The sequence below is a fragment of the Gadus morhua genome, chromosome 2, assembly GCF_902167405.1.
Source record: "Gadus morhua chromosome 2, gadMor3.0, whole genome shotgun sequence".
Classification (NCBI taxonomy): Eukaryota; Metazoa; Chordata; class Actinopteri; order Gadiformes; family Gadidae; genus Gadus; species Gadus morhua.
This window is the reverse complement of record NC_044049.1, coordinates 10,108,656-10,125,919: the sequence shown is the minus strand read 5'-3', so window position 1 is coordinate 10,125,919 and position 17,264 is coordinate 10,108,656. Positions and strand designations below refer to the sequence as shown.

At 48.0% G+C, this 17,264-nt stretch overlaps 1 protein-coding gene and 1 long non-coding RNA gene across 2 annotated transcripts; one reads left to right on the top strand and one right to left on the bottom strand.

Annotated features, from left to right (window-relative positions):
• Positions 1-2,445: 2,445 nt before the first annotated feature.
• On the bottom strand, positions 2,446-16,806 carry stk17al (serine/threonine kinase 17a like). The gene is made up of 7 exons (XM_030339264.1): positions 16,419-16,806; positions 12,046-12,258; positions 6,682-6,826; positions 6,177-6,303; positions 6,004-6,052; positions 5,201-5,380; positions 2,446-4,315 (listed from the first exon to the last, which is right to left on the bottom strand). Exons 1-7 carry the CDS (start codon positions 16,529-16,531, stop codon positions 3,916-3,918), a joined length of 1,227 nt encoding a protein of 408 aa, XP_030195124.1. The 5' UTR covers positions 16,532-16,806; the 3' UTR covers positions 2,446-3,915.
• On the top strand, positions 6,837-7,774 carry LOC115530564 (uncharacterized). The gene is made up of 2 exons (XR_003973750.1): positions 6,837-7,024; positions 7,370-7,774. It is a non-coding gene; the product is annotated as an uncharacterized LOC115530564 (long non-coding RNA).
• Positions 16,807-17,264: the final 458 nt, after the last annotated feature.

Here is a 17,264-nt window from a genome sequence, read left to right as displayed (position 1 = left end):
ACCCTTCTCACCCGGCACTGGTCTAACCTTTCCTCACAAAGGAAAGTGGCCAATGTTGCTCTTGCCAAATACGTGTCATGACCCCCATGACCCTGTGACCTTGTGACCTTGTGTGAATCTCACCCTACCTCTGGACTTGCCGCTAAATCTATAGTAGTAAACTTATTTTCTGAGTAGGGGGGGGGGTGCACCCTGTTGCTACCTGACCTTTATCAATATAACAGCATTTGTGTGTGCGCATGTTTGCGCTTGTGTCTGTGTACAGATGTGTGGTTATGTGTGTATGTGTCTGTGTGTGTGTATGTGTGTGAGATTGTGAGTGTGTGTGTGCTTCTGTGTGAACATTGTGTGTGTGTGCGTGTGTGTGTGTTTGTTAACGTGTGTGTGAATGTGTGTGTGTGTGTGTGTGTGTGTGTGTGTGTGTGTGTGTGTGTGTGTGTGAACGTGTATATCTGTGTGTGTGTGTGTGTGGGTGTGTGTGTGTGTGTGTGTGTGTGTGTGTGTGTGTGTGTGTAAAAATAAATTACCTTATCTCCCCCGTCAACAATCTGGCGCAGGGGGTCCATCAGTACCTATAGTATAGGGGCCCAGGATTTGGTGCTACGGCCCTGAGGATAAGGAAACTCTCTCGAAATGACTCCAATCTGTTTCCCAACGTCGTTGTTTCGGGAACGCCAGTGTTCAGCAGCCGAATCGCTCTCATTTCATGTGGAATAACCCAGGAATCAGCAAGTCATCTTTCACATGGGGACGACTGGAACAAAACATACATGACACACGGTTGACCCGTCGCCGTGCAAAGAAAGCTTAAAAAACAAAACACAAAACCAACAATGCTTGGACATGTACAATAGCCTGAAAGGAAACAATGTCAACTTCCCTCCTGAGAAAATCAAAAAGCAAAACAAAAACAAACAACCGTCATTACACGAGGATGAGGAGGGCAGGATGTTAAGAGAGGAGGTGAGTTATGGACATTTCTCACATTCCACAGCTAGCTTCGCTTAGCTAGCAGCACTGGTAGAACTAGCGCTGGTTCCGGAACCAGCACCGCGCTCTAAGGCTATAGGACCCCCCCCCCCCCCCCCCCCCCCCCATCCCACCCCTCTCGTTTCACTGGCCAAACATACTGGCCCGCTGCCAAGCCAAGAGAAAAGAACACGAATAAAAGCATGGATCCAGCCACGGGCTATTGTCCGGTCTGACTCTAGTACCCAAACAGACAACAAACAGTGTTGTTGGAGAGGAGGAGGGGGGGGGGGGGCGGGGTAACAGTGCTGTTTGTTCCTCTCCAAGGGACATTGGCATTTCCTGTACAGAGAGACGCTGTGGAATATTTTTGCCAGACAGTGCCCCCAGAAGAGCCCAGTTTACTGTTTACACATCTTCACGCTCACTGAAGATACTGACTGGTCTAGCTTGTTTCTTGCTTTCTTCTTGACTGGATCACCTTATTTGCATAAGGTGCATTTTCTATATGTGTACCTAACCCCGTTATTAACCCCTCTTAGGCCACCAAATAGGGCCTGGGCCGCGTCCAAGGTACATTGTTTGAGGAGCCTGGCTCCTGGGGCCTCTGGAGCGTGTCCTTGGACTGTGGGTCCTCTCCTGGGACCATTCCATTCTAAGTAAATACATAAATAAACCTCTATCTATGAAGAACCTTCACGTCCAATGGCCCCCTGGAGTCGTTCAGGAACCCGGGCCCCAACGGGCCTCTGGGACCCGTTCTTGGAATGAGGACCTCCCTAGGTAATTTTGGCTTCTGTGGGCTTTAACGTTAACCCTAAAACCAAACCCTAACCCTCAAAGCAAAATTTTAAAACCCTAACCTTAACAGAATACCAAACCCCCAGAAACTAACCCAAATAGAAACCCTAACACCTAACCTTAATTGAAAACCCTAACCTCAACCAAAGACCGAACCCTAAAACCCATCTCTAATAGAAACTCTAACCCTCACATTTTTTAAGAGAAACTCTAACCCTCACATTTTTGCTGATTGGCTTGCCTCGCTTTTTTATCACTTGTGATAGGGTGACCAGATGTCCCGGTTTTGCTGGGACAGTCCCAATTTTGAGTAGCATGTCCTGAGTCCCAACAAAAGCCGCTAAAAAGGACGCTAAAATGTCTCGGTTTCCACCAACCGCTATGAAATGTCCCGTTGTCAGCGATTACATAACCAACGTGATCTTATTATAGCCCGATCATTAACTTAGATTTGGTCAGTGGTGCTCCTTTTTTATGTGGAATACTTGATGCGGCCCAGCGTGACCCAGACTCTACCTTCAGCGGCCCCCAGGTAAGTTGAGTTTAAGACCCCTGCTGTAGATCATACTTGCCAAATAAAAAAGGCAATTTCACTAATTTCCTCATCAAATTAGTTTCCATTTTGAAATCTAGGTTCTGCATGGCACACTCACAGGGAACAAACAACATCAAGGCTTGAAGTTCTGATACAAAATGTACATTTATTTATTTCGATGCATCTTGTAATACATGCTGTTGCATTTATTCATTTTCTTATTTGTGCAAACCTGCCTGACACTCAGGGAAAGAAAAAGACACCGGGAATGGGATTCATGGAAAACATGGTGTTACAAAAACAAAAATATTAAATGTTTTTACATTCATACCATAAAATAAAAAAAAACAGCAAAGAATATTCTACAGAATAATTAAACACAATATACAGTTCAGTACTTTTACTTTCAGGAAACACTCCAAACCCTTCAGTGGACATACACATCACAAAATAATATTAATAATCATTATCTTTTCACCCCTTTACTTTATAGTGGCTTTTACAAAATGGACACCTTAATTATTTTAACAAATTTGTGCAACTTGTGCAAGAGCAAAAAAAAAAATAAACATACAAACCAACGAATATACAACAATGTGTATCCTTTAAATCGGCACCGTTAAGAAAAAATCTTGTGTCACCAAATTACCTAAAGTGGTTAACGTGAGTTCAGTGGGTGTTTAACTGCTTTTAACCTTTGGTGTCTCCGTACAGAAGTGCTCTTAATAGTCCATAGCAAAGACCTTTGCCAAACGTGTGTGTTGAATTTCCAAAACAGGAAATAAAAAGGAATAATTCTTGAACAAAAAAAACAAAGATAAATAAAACACATAAAATGACGGGGGACAGTGGTTGTCTGCTTAGGCACTCTCTCTTTCTCTCTCTCTCTCTCCCCCCCGTCTGTCTCTCGCTCTCCCAGTTCATTCTTTGGCTGCGTCTCACAGACGTCTGTTCGGCACCCTGGGTTACCTTCATCATCACCGCATCAGAAAGGCATTGTGGGGGGAGTGAGGCTTGCCCGGGATTCGACCCCGTGACTGAAGAAGCCAAGTCATTTTGGGGTGAAAGCACTTGCTGAGCAAAGACACAGAAACAACCCCCAAAGAAACAATCTTTCCTATGAAAGCATTTTTGGTTTTTTTTGTTTCGTTTTTTCAGACGAGGCCAGGAACCAGAAAGCTTAGGGTTTGGGGGCTACCAACCAAAACAGTTATCCCGTTATAGTCCAGGTCTGTGGTCTCTTTCCCACCCTCGCACCCTCCCAGTGTGGGCAAACGGTCCACAGTATAACACTCCCTCCAATCGCCCCCCCACCTCCACAAAGTCTTCTCCGTCTCTTCATCGTCAACAATGCCTTCACTTGATTCATCCCCGTTAATTCGCATCCATCACAGACACAGAAGCATGCATCGACGGCCTTGACAACACGCGCATACACAAAACACACGCGCGTGCACGCTCAAGTCACAGCAGTAGCAGCAGCAGCAGCAGCATAAAAAAGGCACAGGCCAGCCATTCCAACGCCATCAGGACCATCCAAGACCACAACACGCCTCAAAACGTCCAACGCTCCACCAAGAGAGTCCATCCATCTCCGACCTCCTCCCCCCTCAGCAGATGAGCTCGTGCTGGAGGTCCGGCCGCGTGGAGAAGGGCGCGTCGCAGGAGGGGAAGGGGAAGGCGTTGCGCCCCGCCTTGAGGTCGCCCTGGCCGGGGCAGCAGGGGAGGAAGGGGCCGGGGCCCTCGGGCGACTCGGGACAAGCGGGGCTCTCGGGTTCCGACTCGGACTGGCTGGTCTCGGGCTCGTCCAGGAAGTCGTGCCGGCTGCCGCTGTTGGTGCTGCCGCTGGTGGTGGTGCTGCCGCTGGTGGTGGTGGTGGTGGTGGTGCTGCTGCTGCTGGTGGTGCTGGCATGGCGGTGGAGGACGTGGGAGTGGGGGGCGGGGCTGTGCGGCGAGGGCAGGAGCAGCAGCCAGGGGTGGTTGAGGCATTCCTCGGCGGTGGCTCGCTTCCTGAACACATAAAAAAAAAAACACACAAACACACACAGTGAGTGCGAGCGGAAATTCCTCGATCGCGGTTTACACAAGCGACGGTCGTCCCCTCCGCCCGACCTAATCCTGCTCCTCTCGGACGCACAGACGGGTGACCCACGGTTAAAATAACACAACAGCCCCCCAAATGAGTTTTCGTCCGATAATTACTCACAAAGACAGGAATTTTTCAATACATTGTGGTCACAAATTGAGGCCGCCTGTGTTGGGATCGTGTGTTATCAGATCGTGTCAGGGGTTAAGAAAATACAGGGGGGGGGGGGGGGGGGGGGGGGGCGACCTCTTTTGTTCTCTGCTTCTCTTGGTGCAAGAACACAGCTGTCATCGCCAATAATGTTCGGCGGTGGCTAGACGTCCAAAAACTGTTTTGTGAGAAAATATTGAGTATTAAGAGTGTTCTTGTTTTCCTTTCTTTAACGCTTCGGGTTTTTTATGCAGCTTCAAAAAAGGGGTCGAGGTTAGCAACTGCTTCAGTAGAGATATTCATATAAGAAGTTATTCTAAACAGTACCTTTGGCCAAAATGTTTAGGGGAAAAGGCATTGCCTCCAATCTATAACCAAAGAGTAGTCGATTTGGTTACATTTACATCCCACCACCAATTTTCTTTGTAAATAAGGAACTAGACATTTTCTTGTCAGTGACGCAAGCGATCCATTTTTACATCCACACCACAACGATGTTGACAGGTTGGCTGCTTGACTCATATCCTCTCTGCGTGTGAATCAGCTCTGAGTGACGCCTGTCAAACCATAAATCGGACCCAAGATATACACGTCAGCCTTCCGGTGAAGTAAATAAAAAATGCCCCAAAAAGCCCCGAGTCATTCGGAAGGTTTCTCACCGTGGGTTCTTCACCAGCAGGGACCGGATGAAGTCGACGGCGGGCGCGGAGACGCCGTCGAACACGTCCTGGGAGTAGTCCACGCTGACCTGGGAGATGTTGAGGAAGGTCTCCTGCTTGTTGTCTCCCACGAACGGGGACTCGCCCGTCAGCATGACGTAAGTCAGGACTCCGATGCTCCTGGGTCACACGGAGGGAAGAGGAGGAAAACTATTAATGAAATAATTCCAAACGGGAGCGTCCTGGTGGCTCACCGAGTAGAGTCATGCGTACCATTAAGGCCCAGTCCTTATCGCAGGGACCCAGGTTCGATTCCTGCCCGGGTTCCTTTGCTGTATGTCCTCCCCTCTATCTCCCATACCTTCCTTTGTATCCCACTCTTTCATAATAATGTTAAAAATCGCCCTTATATTTTGAGAACGGACACATGGAGTCGTGGAAGGGAAACAGGAAAAGGTGAGGAAAACTGACCAAGTAGCTGTGAATGTGTGCTGCGTCACACACACACGTGCGTGTGTGTCTGTCTCTCTGTGTGCTTCTATCCGTCTGAGATTATGTGATTCACTGGTAGTACCTCAAAATTAGGAAACATTTAGTAACCATTAGTTAACATTAGTTAATGGAGTACTAAGCATTATCGTAAAGCATTAGCATAAGGGTTAGGGGTTAAGGTTAGGGGTCAGGGCAAACCTAACCCTATAATGTATAAATGTATTAGTAAATGATTCCCAGACCGTTACTTATCTGTTAATTAACTAATGTACCCATATTGTAAAGTGTGACGGAATCAATTGTAAACTCACCACATGTCTGTCGCAGTGCTGATTGGCTCATAGTTGAGGATCTCGGGAGCTGCAGCAAAAATCAAACACACGATAGTTAATAACAAGCACACAACACAACACAACGAAACACCAACGGAACTCATCGTCCGAGCTTTGAGCACCAACGAAACGGTTTTGTCGCAGTAACTCACCGACATATTCGGGGGTTCCCAGAATCTCCCGTATCTCTGACACGTTGTCCACGCACCGGGACAACCCGAAGTCCACGATGCGGATGTCTCCCAGGGGCTGCGCGCTGGTCAGCAGGATGTTCTGAGGCTGGGGGGGAGGAGGGCACGAGAACAACAACAAAGTGTTAATTTAGCACCGCAACAGCAGCCTCTGGGAAGCTATCTTTACTACGGAAAACGGTTCTAAGAGGATTCGAGTCTGGTTACATCAACCCACTCCAGCAGCTGTTCATTTGAGCCCTAGATCATCCTCTAAGCCAATCAGAGAAGGGAAAACATGTGACGTGGCGGCTCGTTAGCCAATTACAGGTCCGAAAATTGATCAGTGAGCAACAAAGTTAGGTGTGCCTCACTTTCAGTAAACCTACGTCAGGAATTAAATCCAGTACATATTTTGTTTGGAAAGTTTGGTTGGGTTCCAGTCTGAATAAAGAATGAGACGGAATATGAACAATTTGGTCCTTACTTTGAGATCCAGGTGGACCACGTTGCTCCGGTGGAGACAGGCCACGCCCGTCAGGATCTGCCTGGCGAGTCGGACCACATCCTTCTCCGTGAAGGCCTCGTCGTTGTCGGCCACGCACTGGTGGAAGATCTCCCCACCGGCCGCACTGTGAGGAGGAGGAGGAGGAGGAGGAGGAGGAGGAGGAGGAGGAGGAGGAGGAGGAGGAAATGGTTGAGAAAAGTGGAATGACCCTTTCGCTGATAACACTTTTTTTTTTTACTCAAAAAGGAGTGATGATAGAGTGTTCCACGGGTTGTGCAGAAACAACCTCTTCCTCTCTACACCCAAAAACAAAACAAAAAAGGTACAAAAAAATCATTATCAGTCGTGTGACTGACATTATCGATGTCCTGTTAGTACAGTCAAAGAGCAGCAGCACAATGTCAAAGTCCGTTCCACTCGGGTCATGAAAATAAAGAGAATGACATAACAGCCTTCCTGTCTGTTTGCGTGTACTTTGGCTCCGGGCACCAGGAGTCTCCACATGGCTGCACAATCAGCATGTGACTCCCTGCAGAGAGGCTAATACTGGTACTTTAACATGTTCTGACCCCGGGGTTTATGACTGAGAGATATGGGTTGACTTCAACAGCTTGATTAGTCTCTCTCCCTCTCTCTCTCCCCCTCTATCTCTCTCTCTCTAAACCAGGTCCATTCCAAATCTGATAACCAGAACAGCCTGGTGGGAAACAACGACAGACTTATTACTGGACTTGGAGAGGATAACCAAAAGGATGGAAGAAAACTAATGATAAAAACACATGAAACATTGAGGAAGGGAACATGTACATGTTCCCTTCCTCAATGTTTCATGTGTTTTATCATTTGTTTGGGAACATTACACCCAACCAGTAAACCAGTAAGAAACGTTCAATATTGGGGGCAAATTGGCCTCCGGGAAGAAAGAGATTTTATACATTCTGAACATTCCTCTGATGCCCGTGTTTTTGGACTGCGGCTAAGCGATGGCTCTGAGCATACAAAAATGGCCGGTTCCTGCCAAATGACTACTCTTGGACATGTGATAAAAAGAGAAAAACAATTGTGACATACACACATGCTTTTTATTGTCGGGGGGGGGGGGGGGGGGGGCAAAAATTCTCCTGCAGATTGCCCTGGGCAGGTCTGTTACATAACCCGCATGGCCAAATCCAGCCCCTCAATCCTCACCATCCTCAGCTGGGAAAACACAAAGCTCTTTCTTTTTTTAACCATGATGGGATATTCGTCACTGGTGTGCAAGTCTACCATTTACGTCAAAAGGCGACCTGACCGCAGCTCACCCCGTTCTAGAGCAGGATTGTCAAGCGGTTAGGGTGGAAAATGACTAAGGAACGGGGTTCGATCCCCAAAGTCTGCAGTCAAACCCTTAGGCCCCCATGAGCCAGAGACCTTCCCATTACCAGATAGCAAACGGTAATAAATAGCAGTGCATCCCGCCCATTGCTCCCACGAGACGGTGGGCCCCTGCGTTCTGGTTCGGATTTGCGAGGGTGGGGTTAGCGAGAGGAGAGGATATGAAAGACATGTGGATGGGCGTTTGAAGTGGATCCTTGATTCGACTTTTGCCAAAGCCGCCATTCTTAAGGTGTTACGGTGCAGTGCCTCTCGTTTAAGTCAGGTGCATCGTGTCAGGAACCCGGTAGAGGTTAACGTGGAGCGTCGAGGGTAAAGGGGCCAGCTTTGAACTGTTGTGAAGGTGGGGGAACATCAGGTGTTTTGGGTGAAACACGTTCGGAGGAATCCTAGCTCGTTACGAAAGGGGGCCCCCCCGTGGGAGGAGGCGACCTGATAAGAGACATCGTGTTGAAAAGATCAAACGCATTCTGGCTAAAACGTAAAAAAAAAGAAGAAGAAAGAATGTAAACGCTGTCGCTTTCAACTTTTTTTGCAGGCCCATTCATAACACACCACGTGTAAGGTGCATGGAGCCCGAGGACTGCTTTCAAAATAATTTAACTGAAACTTACAACAATTATTTAGAGAGCATTTTTCATCAGGTGATGGTGGATCGGTTGAGCGGTTCACCGCTCTGGGTCCAATTCCTCAAAACAACAACATTGGCTGACGGAGCTGAATGTCTGGCTGGCCGCCCAAACTGGGCTCTCGTTGACGTCAGCTCAGGAGCGCTGCGTCAGCTGCCCTCTCCCTGGACTTAACCCGTCCGCGGGCCTCCGATGACAAAGCATCGCCGGACTTGGCTACAGGGAGGCTATTACTGTCCTGGGTTTCTGGGACATTCCAAAGCACAGGTAAAACCCATGTGCTCACCCAACGGAGCAATCAAAAGAAAAAGTTATCAAAACGCACGCACGCACGCACGTACAGTACTGCATTTACCAGAACATAACTGCTGATCTGATTAAGCATGGTCATAAAGCGTTCCTCACCAGACTAATAGATTAGTGAGGCTCCGTCGAGATGAAGCTAAACTGTTGAGGGTTGGGTTGTATGATTAGATTAAGCCATGCTTTAGGTCCATTTAATAAAAACAAAAGGCCCACGGGCTAGAGGAGCACCTGCTTGACTGGAAGGATCATCCAACGGACCGAGTGGCTGTATATCGCAGTGGAGAAGCGTGCGCTGATGAGTCTGAGGATTTCCTTTATCATCCGCAGCATAATAGAGGAGCTGGAGGTCACAGGGGTGCATGTTGTTTCAAAACAGCGCCGGTGCACGCCTGCTTTTGTGTGGAGACAAGCGCACCCGCATGGCGGTTCCATGGCCATCGTCTAGACACTAAAAGTGACACTTGTTGTGATCACCTGCAAAGGCTAGTGACGCAACATTTTTGTGTTGTTCCTTAGTTATGTACTGGAATATATTGGAAAAATAATTACTCAAGCGCACATTTGAGGCCATCGTCATATAGAGTTTAAGATAGAGGAGGACTAAGCAACAGTGAGAGGAAGGGGTTAACAGAAAAAAGCTCCACTTCACTGTACGGCGAAAAAGTGTGGTCCAACGTTGTAGAAATGACGCAGGCTTACTGGTTATTACAAAAGGGTTATCTAGAACGTAGTCATTAAGTTTGGTGGGGGCGGGGGGGCTGTGGTGTTGATGCAGACGGGAGATATAAGGCCACGCGATGAATAGACTTTAAATGGCTCGCTTTGAGTTTTTGAGTCGCTTCGAGTCTCTGCGGTAGGGCCAAGGATGTGGTCGCGGGCTCGCGCTTTTAAAAAAGGCAGTGTGTTGATGCGCTACTTATGAGGCTGCTTGACTGTTAAACCCGCATGAGATGGAAAAAAGCGGGTATGAAGATGTCACGGTCGGGCCATTTTGCATTCACCGGCAAAAAGGTCTGCAACGTGTGCACTGGTCTGCATGGTCAAACAGGAACAACCTCTTTTTATAAATGTCTATGTCTGAAATGCATCTATGTGCTGTAGAATTTCAATGTTATCTATCTATCTGAGCCCTTGTCAAGCACTAAGTGGTATTGCACTGTTTTGCACTGGCTGAAACTACTTCCTACTTCTCCCCCCGAGGAGGTAGGGGCAGGGGGGGCAGGGGGGGTAGGGGGGCAGGGGGTGTGTGCAGAGGAGAGCAAGATTTCTTAACTAAACAAGCAAGAAAACGTCCCCGCCCTCCCGAAGTTTTAAGTGCTGCATCTCACGCACCTGTGATTGACAGGCAAGATGGATTCCCCAACCAACCAGGGAAGAGCACTGCAGCGTTCATCCCTCTTTCACACTTCAGTCAGGGGGTCAGAGGTCAAAACCCCTTCACAAAAGTAAAAAAAAAAAAAAAGAGAAAAAAAGGACAGGACAGCAGCCTTCCTTTATTCTTCAGCAGTAGCATTCCATGTCTGGGATGGGGAACAGCTGAACAGGGGATGGGGAGTGGGTGGGTGGGTGGGTGGGTGTTTGTCAGGGGGGGTTTCCTGCCACTGCGGTGGGCTATTTAGAAGGGTCAGCAGAGGACATGGCCCCAGGAGCAGACAATGAAAGGTAATTAGGGTCATAAAGATGCAACGTGTTCTTAAGCAAACGGCGACTTTGAGAACTACGTTGGAGATGCAGGGAGGCGACCGGCGGGGTGCGACTGGGACCATGGGGGGGTAAGGATGACAATGGTTTCGTTACCTTTGCCAGATAATGAAAAGGGTAACTTTATTACCTTCTTGGGACGGGGGAGAATCCACTCAAATACGTAAACAAAACTGAAAAGGAAACCGTGCAGGAAACCAAAACCAAACGAACAGGGACACATCCTGTATTGAGACATTTAAACAGGCTTCCTGACAACCATCTATCTCGACCCGATTCAGGGTAGAAACAAAACTAAACAAAGAAAAACCGGCAGCAATCTGACCTCCTTTAAAGGCCACGTATCGCGCAAAAACACTGTGGAGGCACGCTATGCAGAGAAGCAGCTGTTAGCTCGGTTACCCGAAGCGCCACAGACAGGAAGCTGAGGTGTCGCTGGAGCTGCAGCACATCACACCCAGAGCGAAAGTTTCTGCTGAAAATAAACCCAAAATGAAATAAGGGCTGACATTCCCGTCACTCAACGTCCTGTCTGCACCCGACAGGCGGTTTTTCAATCAAGCACGCTACACGATGATTTGATTATTAAAAACTCCCTACCCTATGTTAGACACAGGGCTGGGGAGGGTCGACACACGCGCTGGAAGATTTTTTTTTAAGCAAAACAGCGAAAAAGAATTCAACAGTCATTGCGTATTCATCGGGCACCTAATGTGACACACGCATCTAAATGGATATTCCTTTCCTGATGAAAAATAATGACCTCACCGCGGTTTGGAGCGTTTTCCACCACCTGTCCTGAGCTATAGTCAAGAACAACATAAGTCTTGGTTTAAGAAAAGCCTGTTAGATTATCATTCCTGACATTCCCGACTACCAGCGACGGCAGTGGCCGCGCACCAGCCTCGCGTTTTCGGTGTGTGCCGTAATAGTGAAGGTAATCACACAGGATTGAGAAAAAGCACAGGCACACACAACGTTAACACAGCCATATTCAATTTGTCTGGTCTTCTTCGGTATAAGCCGGTGAGGCCCGGTTCCCCACCAGGCATATGGGGGCTTGTGGGAGGCTGCCGTTGTCTATCTAATGCCGTTTGCAATGGATAGATCCATTTGGATGAAAATAAAACGGTGTGCAAAAAAAAAAAATGGCTTTCATATTTGAACAGACTAATGAAAAATCTGCGTTCTGAAACTATCTTTCAGACAATTTCCTTAAAAAATTGTGTCTGGGCTCAGAAAACAAATACAAAAATAAAAAAAGGGATTTGATGAAGCATCTTTCTAAGAAGCCATCTCTCCGTAAGCCTCCTCCTCCCCCCAGGGCTCTCACCACTCTAGCACCAGGATGATCTCCGTGGGGGTTTCGTAGACCTCGTGCAGGGCCACCACGTAGGGGTTGGCCCGGGCCGACTCCAGCACGGCGATCTCGTTCAGGACGTCGGCGCGGCAGTCCTGACCCTTGCGCCGCTTCCGCAGGAACTTGGCCGCGTGCTCCTTCCCCGTCGCCTTCTCCACGCACTTCTTCACCACCGCAAACTTTCCCCTGGGAAAACCCGAGAGGGAGAGAGAGAGACAGAGGGAGAGGAAATTAACAAGGGGGCTAAATAGTCGCAACCACATAAGACTTTTTCCCCCACATTTCTTTGGTCGAGAATAGTTCGGCACTTTCTCCCGGCAGCGCTCTATGACCGTTGTGGTGGATCGCATTCACTGGTGGTTTGGAAATGTTGGAAAAGGGAGAGAGGAGAGGGAGACACTCAAATTACAGTCTTCACGGTGAACTGAGGAAGGGAAGAATAAAAATCCTACAGAAGGTTGAAAACTAATATATTAACATATCGTGCTGAATATGATTAGAAGGTGGGGTATCATTTAAATGATACAAAGAACATGAGTGGTATTAACCAATGGAGTTCAGCGGAGGAGATAATGGACCCGATTAAGAACTTGTTTAGGGCCATAGGGCAGCCTGTCCTTTTGCAGATAAAGACGCTTGACAGTTGGTGGGCCAGCGTCCAAATAGAGGGTCCCGGGACCTGATAAGACTAATGCCGCCCATTTCAGTCAGAAAGCTAAAAAGGAGCCATGAGAGGGACAACAGGGCTTGCATCCCACCACAACCCCCCTCCCCACCCTAACCAACCAAGCAGCCACATTGGTTGGTTTACGACAACTACATAATTAGGAGGACTAATCGTTGAGCGGTCCTGTCACTGGCCAGGTCCACTCTGTGTATATACGTTGATGGATTCATGACAGGGGCCAGGAGGGGGGTGGGGTCAGCCACCATGGGTGTGGGCAGGATGTCCGATGTGGAAGTGTCGCATCTCTCTCCCCGTGTGTCTGTATCCCACCGTAATAACCAGCCACCTCTCTCCCACACTGATAAAGAGGCCTGCTCTGCTTCCTTTTCTTATGGCTGACAGCAACCAGGGAACAAATGGGGAGAAGGGACAGGGGGGCCGTGGGTTGTTCTTTAGGATGTCTCCACCCCGGGACCCCTTTTGGCAGGACACTGTTTCTCTTTTGACAGCCACACAAAAGGGCCTGCTGCACGCTGACCGACCCCACACACACACACACACACACACACACACACACACACACACACACACACACACACACACACACACACACACACACACACACACACACACACACACACACACACACACACACACACACACACACACACTTCAGGGCAGGACCACCCAGCTGCCCACCAGAGTCAGATGGGCCAGGTAGGGATGGTGGCGGTGGATGCTGGAGGGAGTGGACTCTACATCGTCCATATCACCACTATTGACCTTTCGATCCTCGGTGTGTCATCATTTGCAGCCCCAGAAAAACAAACAAACACTGAACCAGATGACATCATTCAGGTCTACCATTGAGTGATCACATAACAGAGGCCCAATACCCATAGCCTGTAGCCAGCTTATGAAGCAGAAAGACTGCTGCACCGTCTCGGTCACGCTCTAATGTTCAAAATAGGATGTGGGGAACCATGCAAAAGAGGTCCCATTGACAGGGTGCAGTGGTTTTTCCCACAAGGCTTCGCTGCACTCTACTAACCTAACCCTGTCAACACCTTTTCTTCCTTCATTAGCCATTTGACAAGTTAGAGGTACTAGCTCACCGTGGTGGCGGTCATGACTGACACACACACACACACACACACACACACACACACACACACACACACACACACACACACACACACACACACACACACACACACACACACACACACACACACACACACACACACAGGGGGGGCCACAGGGGGGGCTTGTACAGGGGGACCACAGGTCAAAGGGTACTTAACAAGGCCATCTCTGGCTGCGATCACACCCCGCCAAGTTCACCGGGCTTCCCCAGTCATCACATCTAATGGGCTCTAATTCCACGCTGGGCCCCATGGGAGAGGCTTGGTTCTGTTGTGTTTCTGTCCCTCCCCAATCTGTGTGCAGTGAAAACAACAGGGCAGCTCTCCAAGGCAGACCAAACTCAGACGACCACTAATAGGTGCCTCCTGAAACACCCAGACGAGTCAATGGACCGCGCGAAAAACGCAACTCCGTTGCACATCTTTCTAGCCAGTCATAATGCCAAGGGAGCCATGCCCCCCCCCCCCCCCCCACACACACACACACACACACACACACACACACACACACACACACACACACACACACACACACACACACACACACACACACACACACACACACACACACACACACTCTAGGGGATTGGCGGTTGGCTCACTGCCATGAGAACGCTGAGAAAGTACAGAGTCTTGCAATGTGTGGGTGACAAAAAAAAATGTAGTTCAGAAATGAGGCTTCCTGTTCTGCCGTGTTTTGTCTCCCCTGGGGGAGAGGGGAGGGAGGGAGGGAGGGGGGAGACAGGTCTGAAGTGCAACAACAGCTGACACCATCTCACAGTCTGCAGCAGCATCTGCCTGTTCATCTGCTGCTCTTTAATTTCCATAAAACCAAAGTCACACACACACACACACACACACACACACACACACACACACACACACACACACACACACACACACACACACACACACACACACACACACACACACACACACACACACACACACACACACACACACACACACACACACCCCCCTACTATAGTTCTGCATTTCTTAAAAAGCCTTTCAACACACATGAATTACAAGGCGGAAAAGCATTATATTCAGAATAATTATTAAAAGGTAATAATTACAGTAACCTGCCCTGCGGTCATAAACCAATTTTTTTCGGAAGGAACTTTCCAAAATCTTTTATGTTCTGATGCAGAAGTCCTCTTTAGAGTCAGGTTGTTGATGGATGAATCATATATGAAGCGGATACAGCACCAACATGTTTTATAATGTAATTGCCCATAGATGACCCACACAAAACTCCTGGAAATTCTAAGCCTTCCTGGGATACTCTGGATCGTGCTCTGTTCAGAAAGGTCAAATAAGATTGGTTGTTATTGGGGGACGGGGCTAAAACGCGCATCCGGTACAAGTCACATTCCTGCACCTAATGTGATTATGACCACCATGGATGTGGTCGGAATGTGATGGGAAGGGGGGGGGGGGTGTCATGGCCTTACTTTTCATGGCAAACAACGGAAAAAACACACACACACACACACACACACACACACACACACACACACACACACACACACACACACACACACACACACACACACACACACACACACACACACACACTTTAATTTCCTGCGATGACATCACCTACTATTTCCAAAGTTAGGCCACTGGATGACAAGTCAGCCACAGTAACCGTGTCTCTGGGATGACATGAACATGCACTTCACACTGCAGTGATAACTTGGTAGGTGACGAGAGGGCTAAATCTGCCCACCGCCTCAGCAAGGCCCTCGATACCGTCATCCTAGCACTGAATACACCGACTAAAACAAATACTTACTGAGTCTCCAAAACACCTGCAATGTTTTCCCAAAAAATAAAGACCTATATCAAGCTAAATGTTCCGGCAGTTACAATGTACCACTAATATAACGACTTTTGTCAGAGCCCAACCTATGATCATAGCCAAACTTAGGAAGCCTTTAGAGCTAGTGATGAATTGTCAAGGAAGCCCCGCTGAGCTGAGCTCCAATTAACTCCTTAGCCTACTAGTGGTGAAGATGGGAAAATGGCTTGCTATTCAGCACGAATTCTGAAATATTGGATACAATAATAAGAAATAACATCCATATGTGACAAGTCTTGTACACAAAACAAATCAAATAATCTCAACCCCCCCCCCCCCCCCCCCCCCCATCAACCTTGATAAAAGGTCACCTTTTCATATAAAATGTAAACACATTCGTGCCAGCCGGTGTGTCAGCAGTCCTAAGAGTCAAGCGTTGTACTGTACTTTTCCATTATCTTAAATAAACAATAGGCGGTAGAGAGCTGCATGATTCTGAGCTGGCAGCAAGTCCCAATAAACCCCTGCAAGTCTCCGTTCTAATCAACATGATCGGACTAATAGCCCTCTGTATGCCGTGAGTGGCACGTGCAAATGGGATTGGATTAAATCGGATTACATCAAGAAATTAGCAGATTTCAGTGTGCACGAGGGACAATGGTTCTTCTAAAAGGATCAAGTGCAGTGTCAATGTGATGTGTTCAGGTTGTTTCTTAAGAAGTCTTACCTGCCCAGTTCTTTGCCAACTAAATCATAATTTGCAGTGAAGGGATCGGTTCTTATTCTCGTATGGATTTTCGTCACCATCCCGTTCTTGCTCATCATCGGTGAATCAGGCATGTTCTCTGTCGTTTCAGAAAAAAATACCTTCTTCCACACGCACGATACGGACTCAAATATTAAAGTCGCTTTGTTGATCCGCAAGTAAACACTTGCATGTTAGAATAACTGTTGCCTACAGCAGCAGCCTAAGAAATATCCGCCGCTAATACGATATCCAAAGAAAATAAATGAATAAGTTCCGAAAACGGAGTTGCAGGACATTAACAGAGATAGCTGAGACAGTTTCGGTGAGACAAATTGGTTTGAATGCTGCTACACATTCCTCGTAATAAACTCCGTCCCAGGGACAGCCTCCTTGACTGACGCTCAGCCAATCACGTCGTTCCATCGAAAAGCCTGCAGTGGTACTGACTGACTGCGCGAGGGAGGATTGGAAGGTTCTGAGGTTTCCTATATATCAATAGCAGTATCTTTGTGATGAAAGTACGTTGAATTAGATCATCTAGACATTTCCTTGTACATCCCACGACTCTCTCTCTCTCTCTCTCTCTCTCTCTCTCTCTCTCTCTCTCTCTCTCTCTCAATCACACACTCTCACACACACACACTCTCACACACACACACACACACACACACACACACACACACACACACACACACACACACACACACACACACACACACACACACACACACACACTAACTGCCTCTAACTATCTCTCAGTGCATCTCATCATCTTCATATTACTCTTTTCCATGAGGGGGGCAATTACAGAAAGAACCACACAGC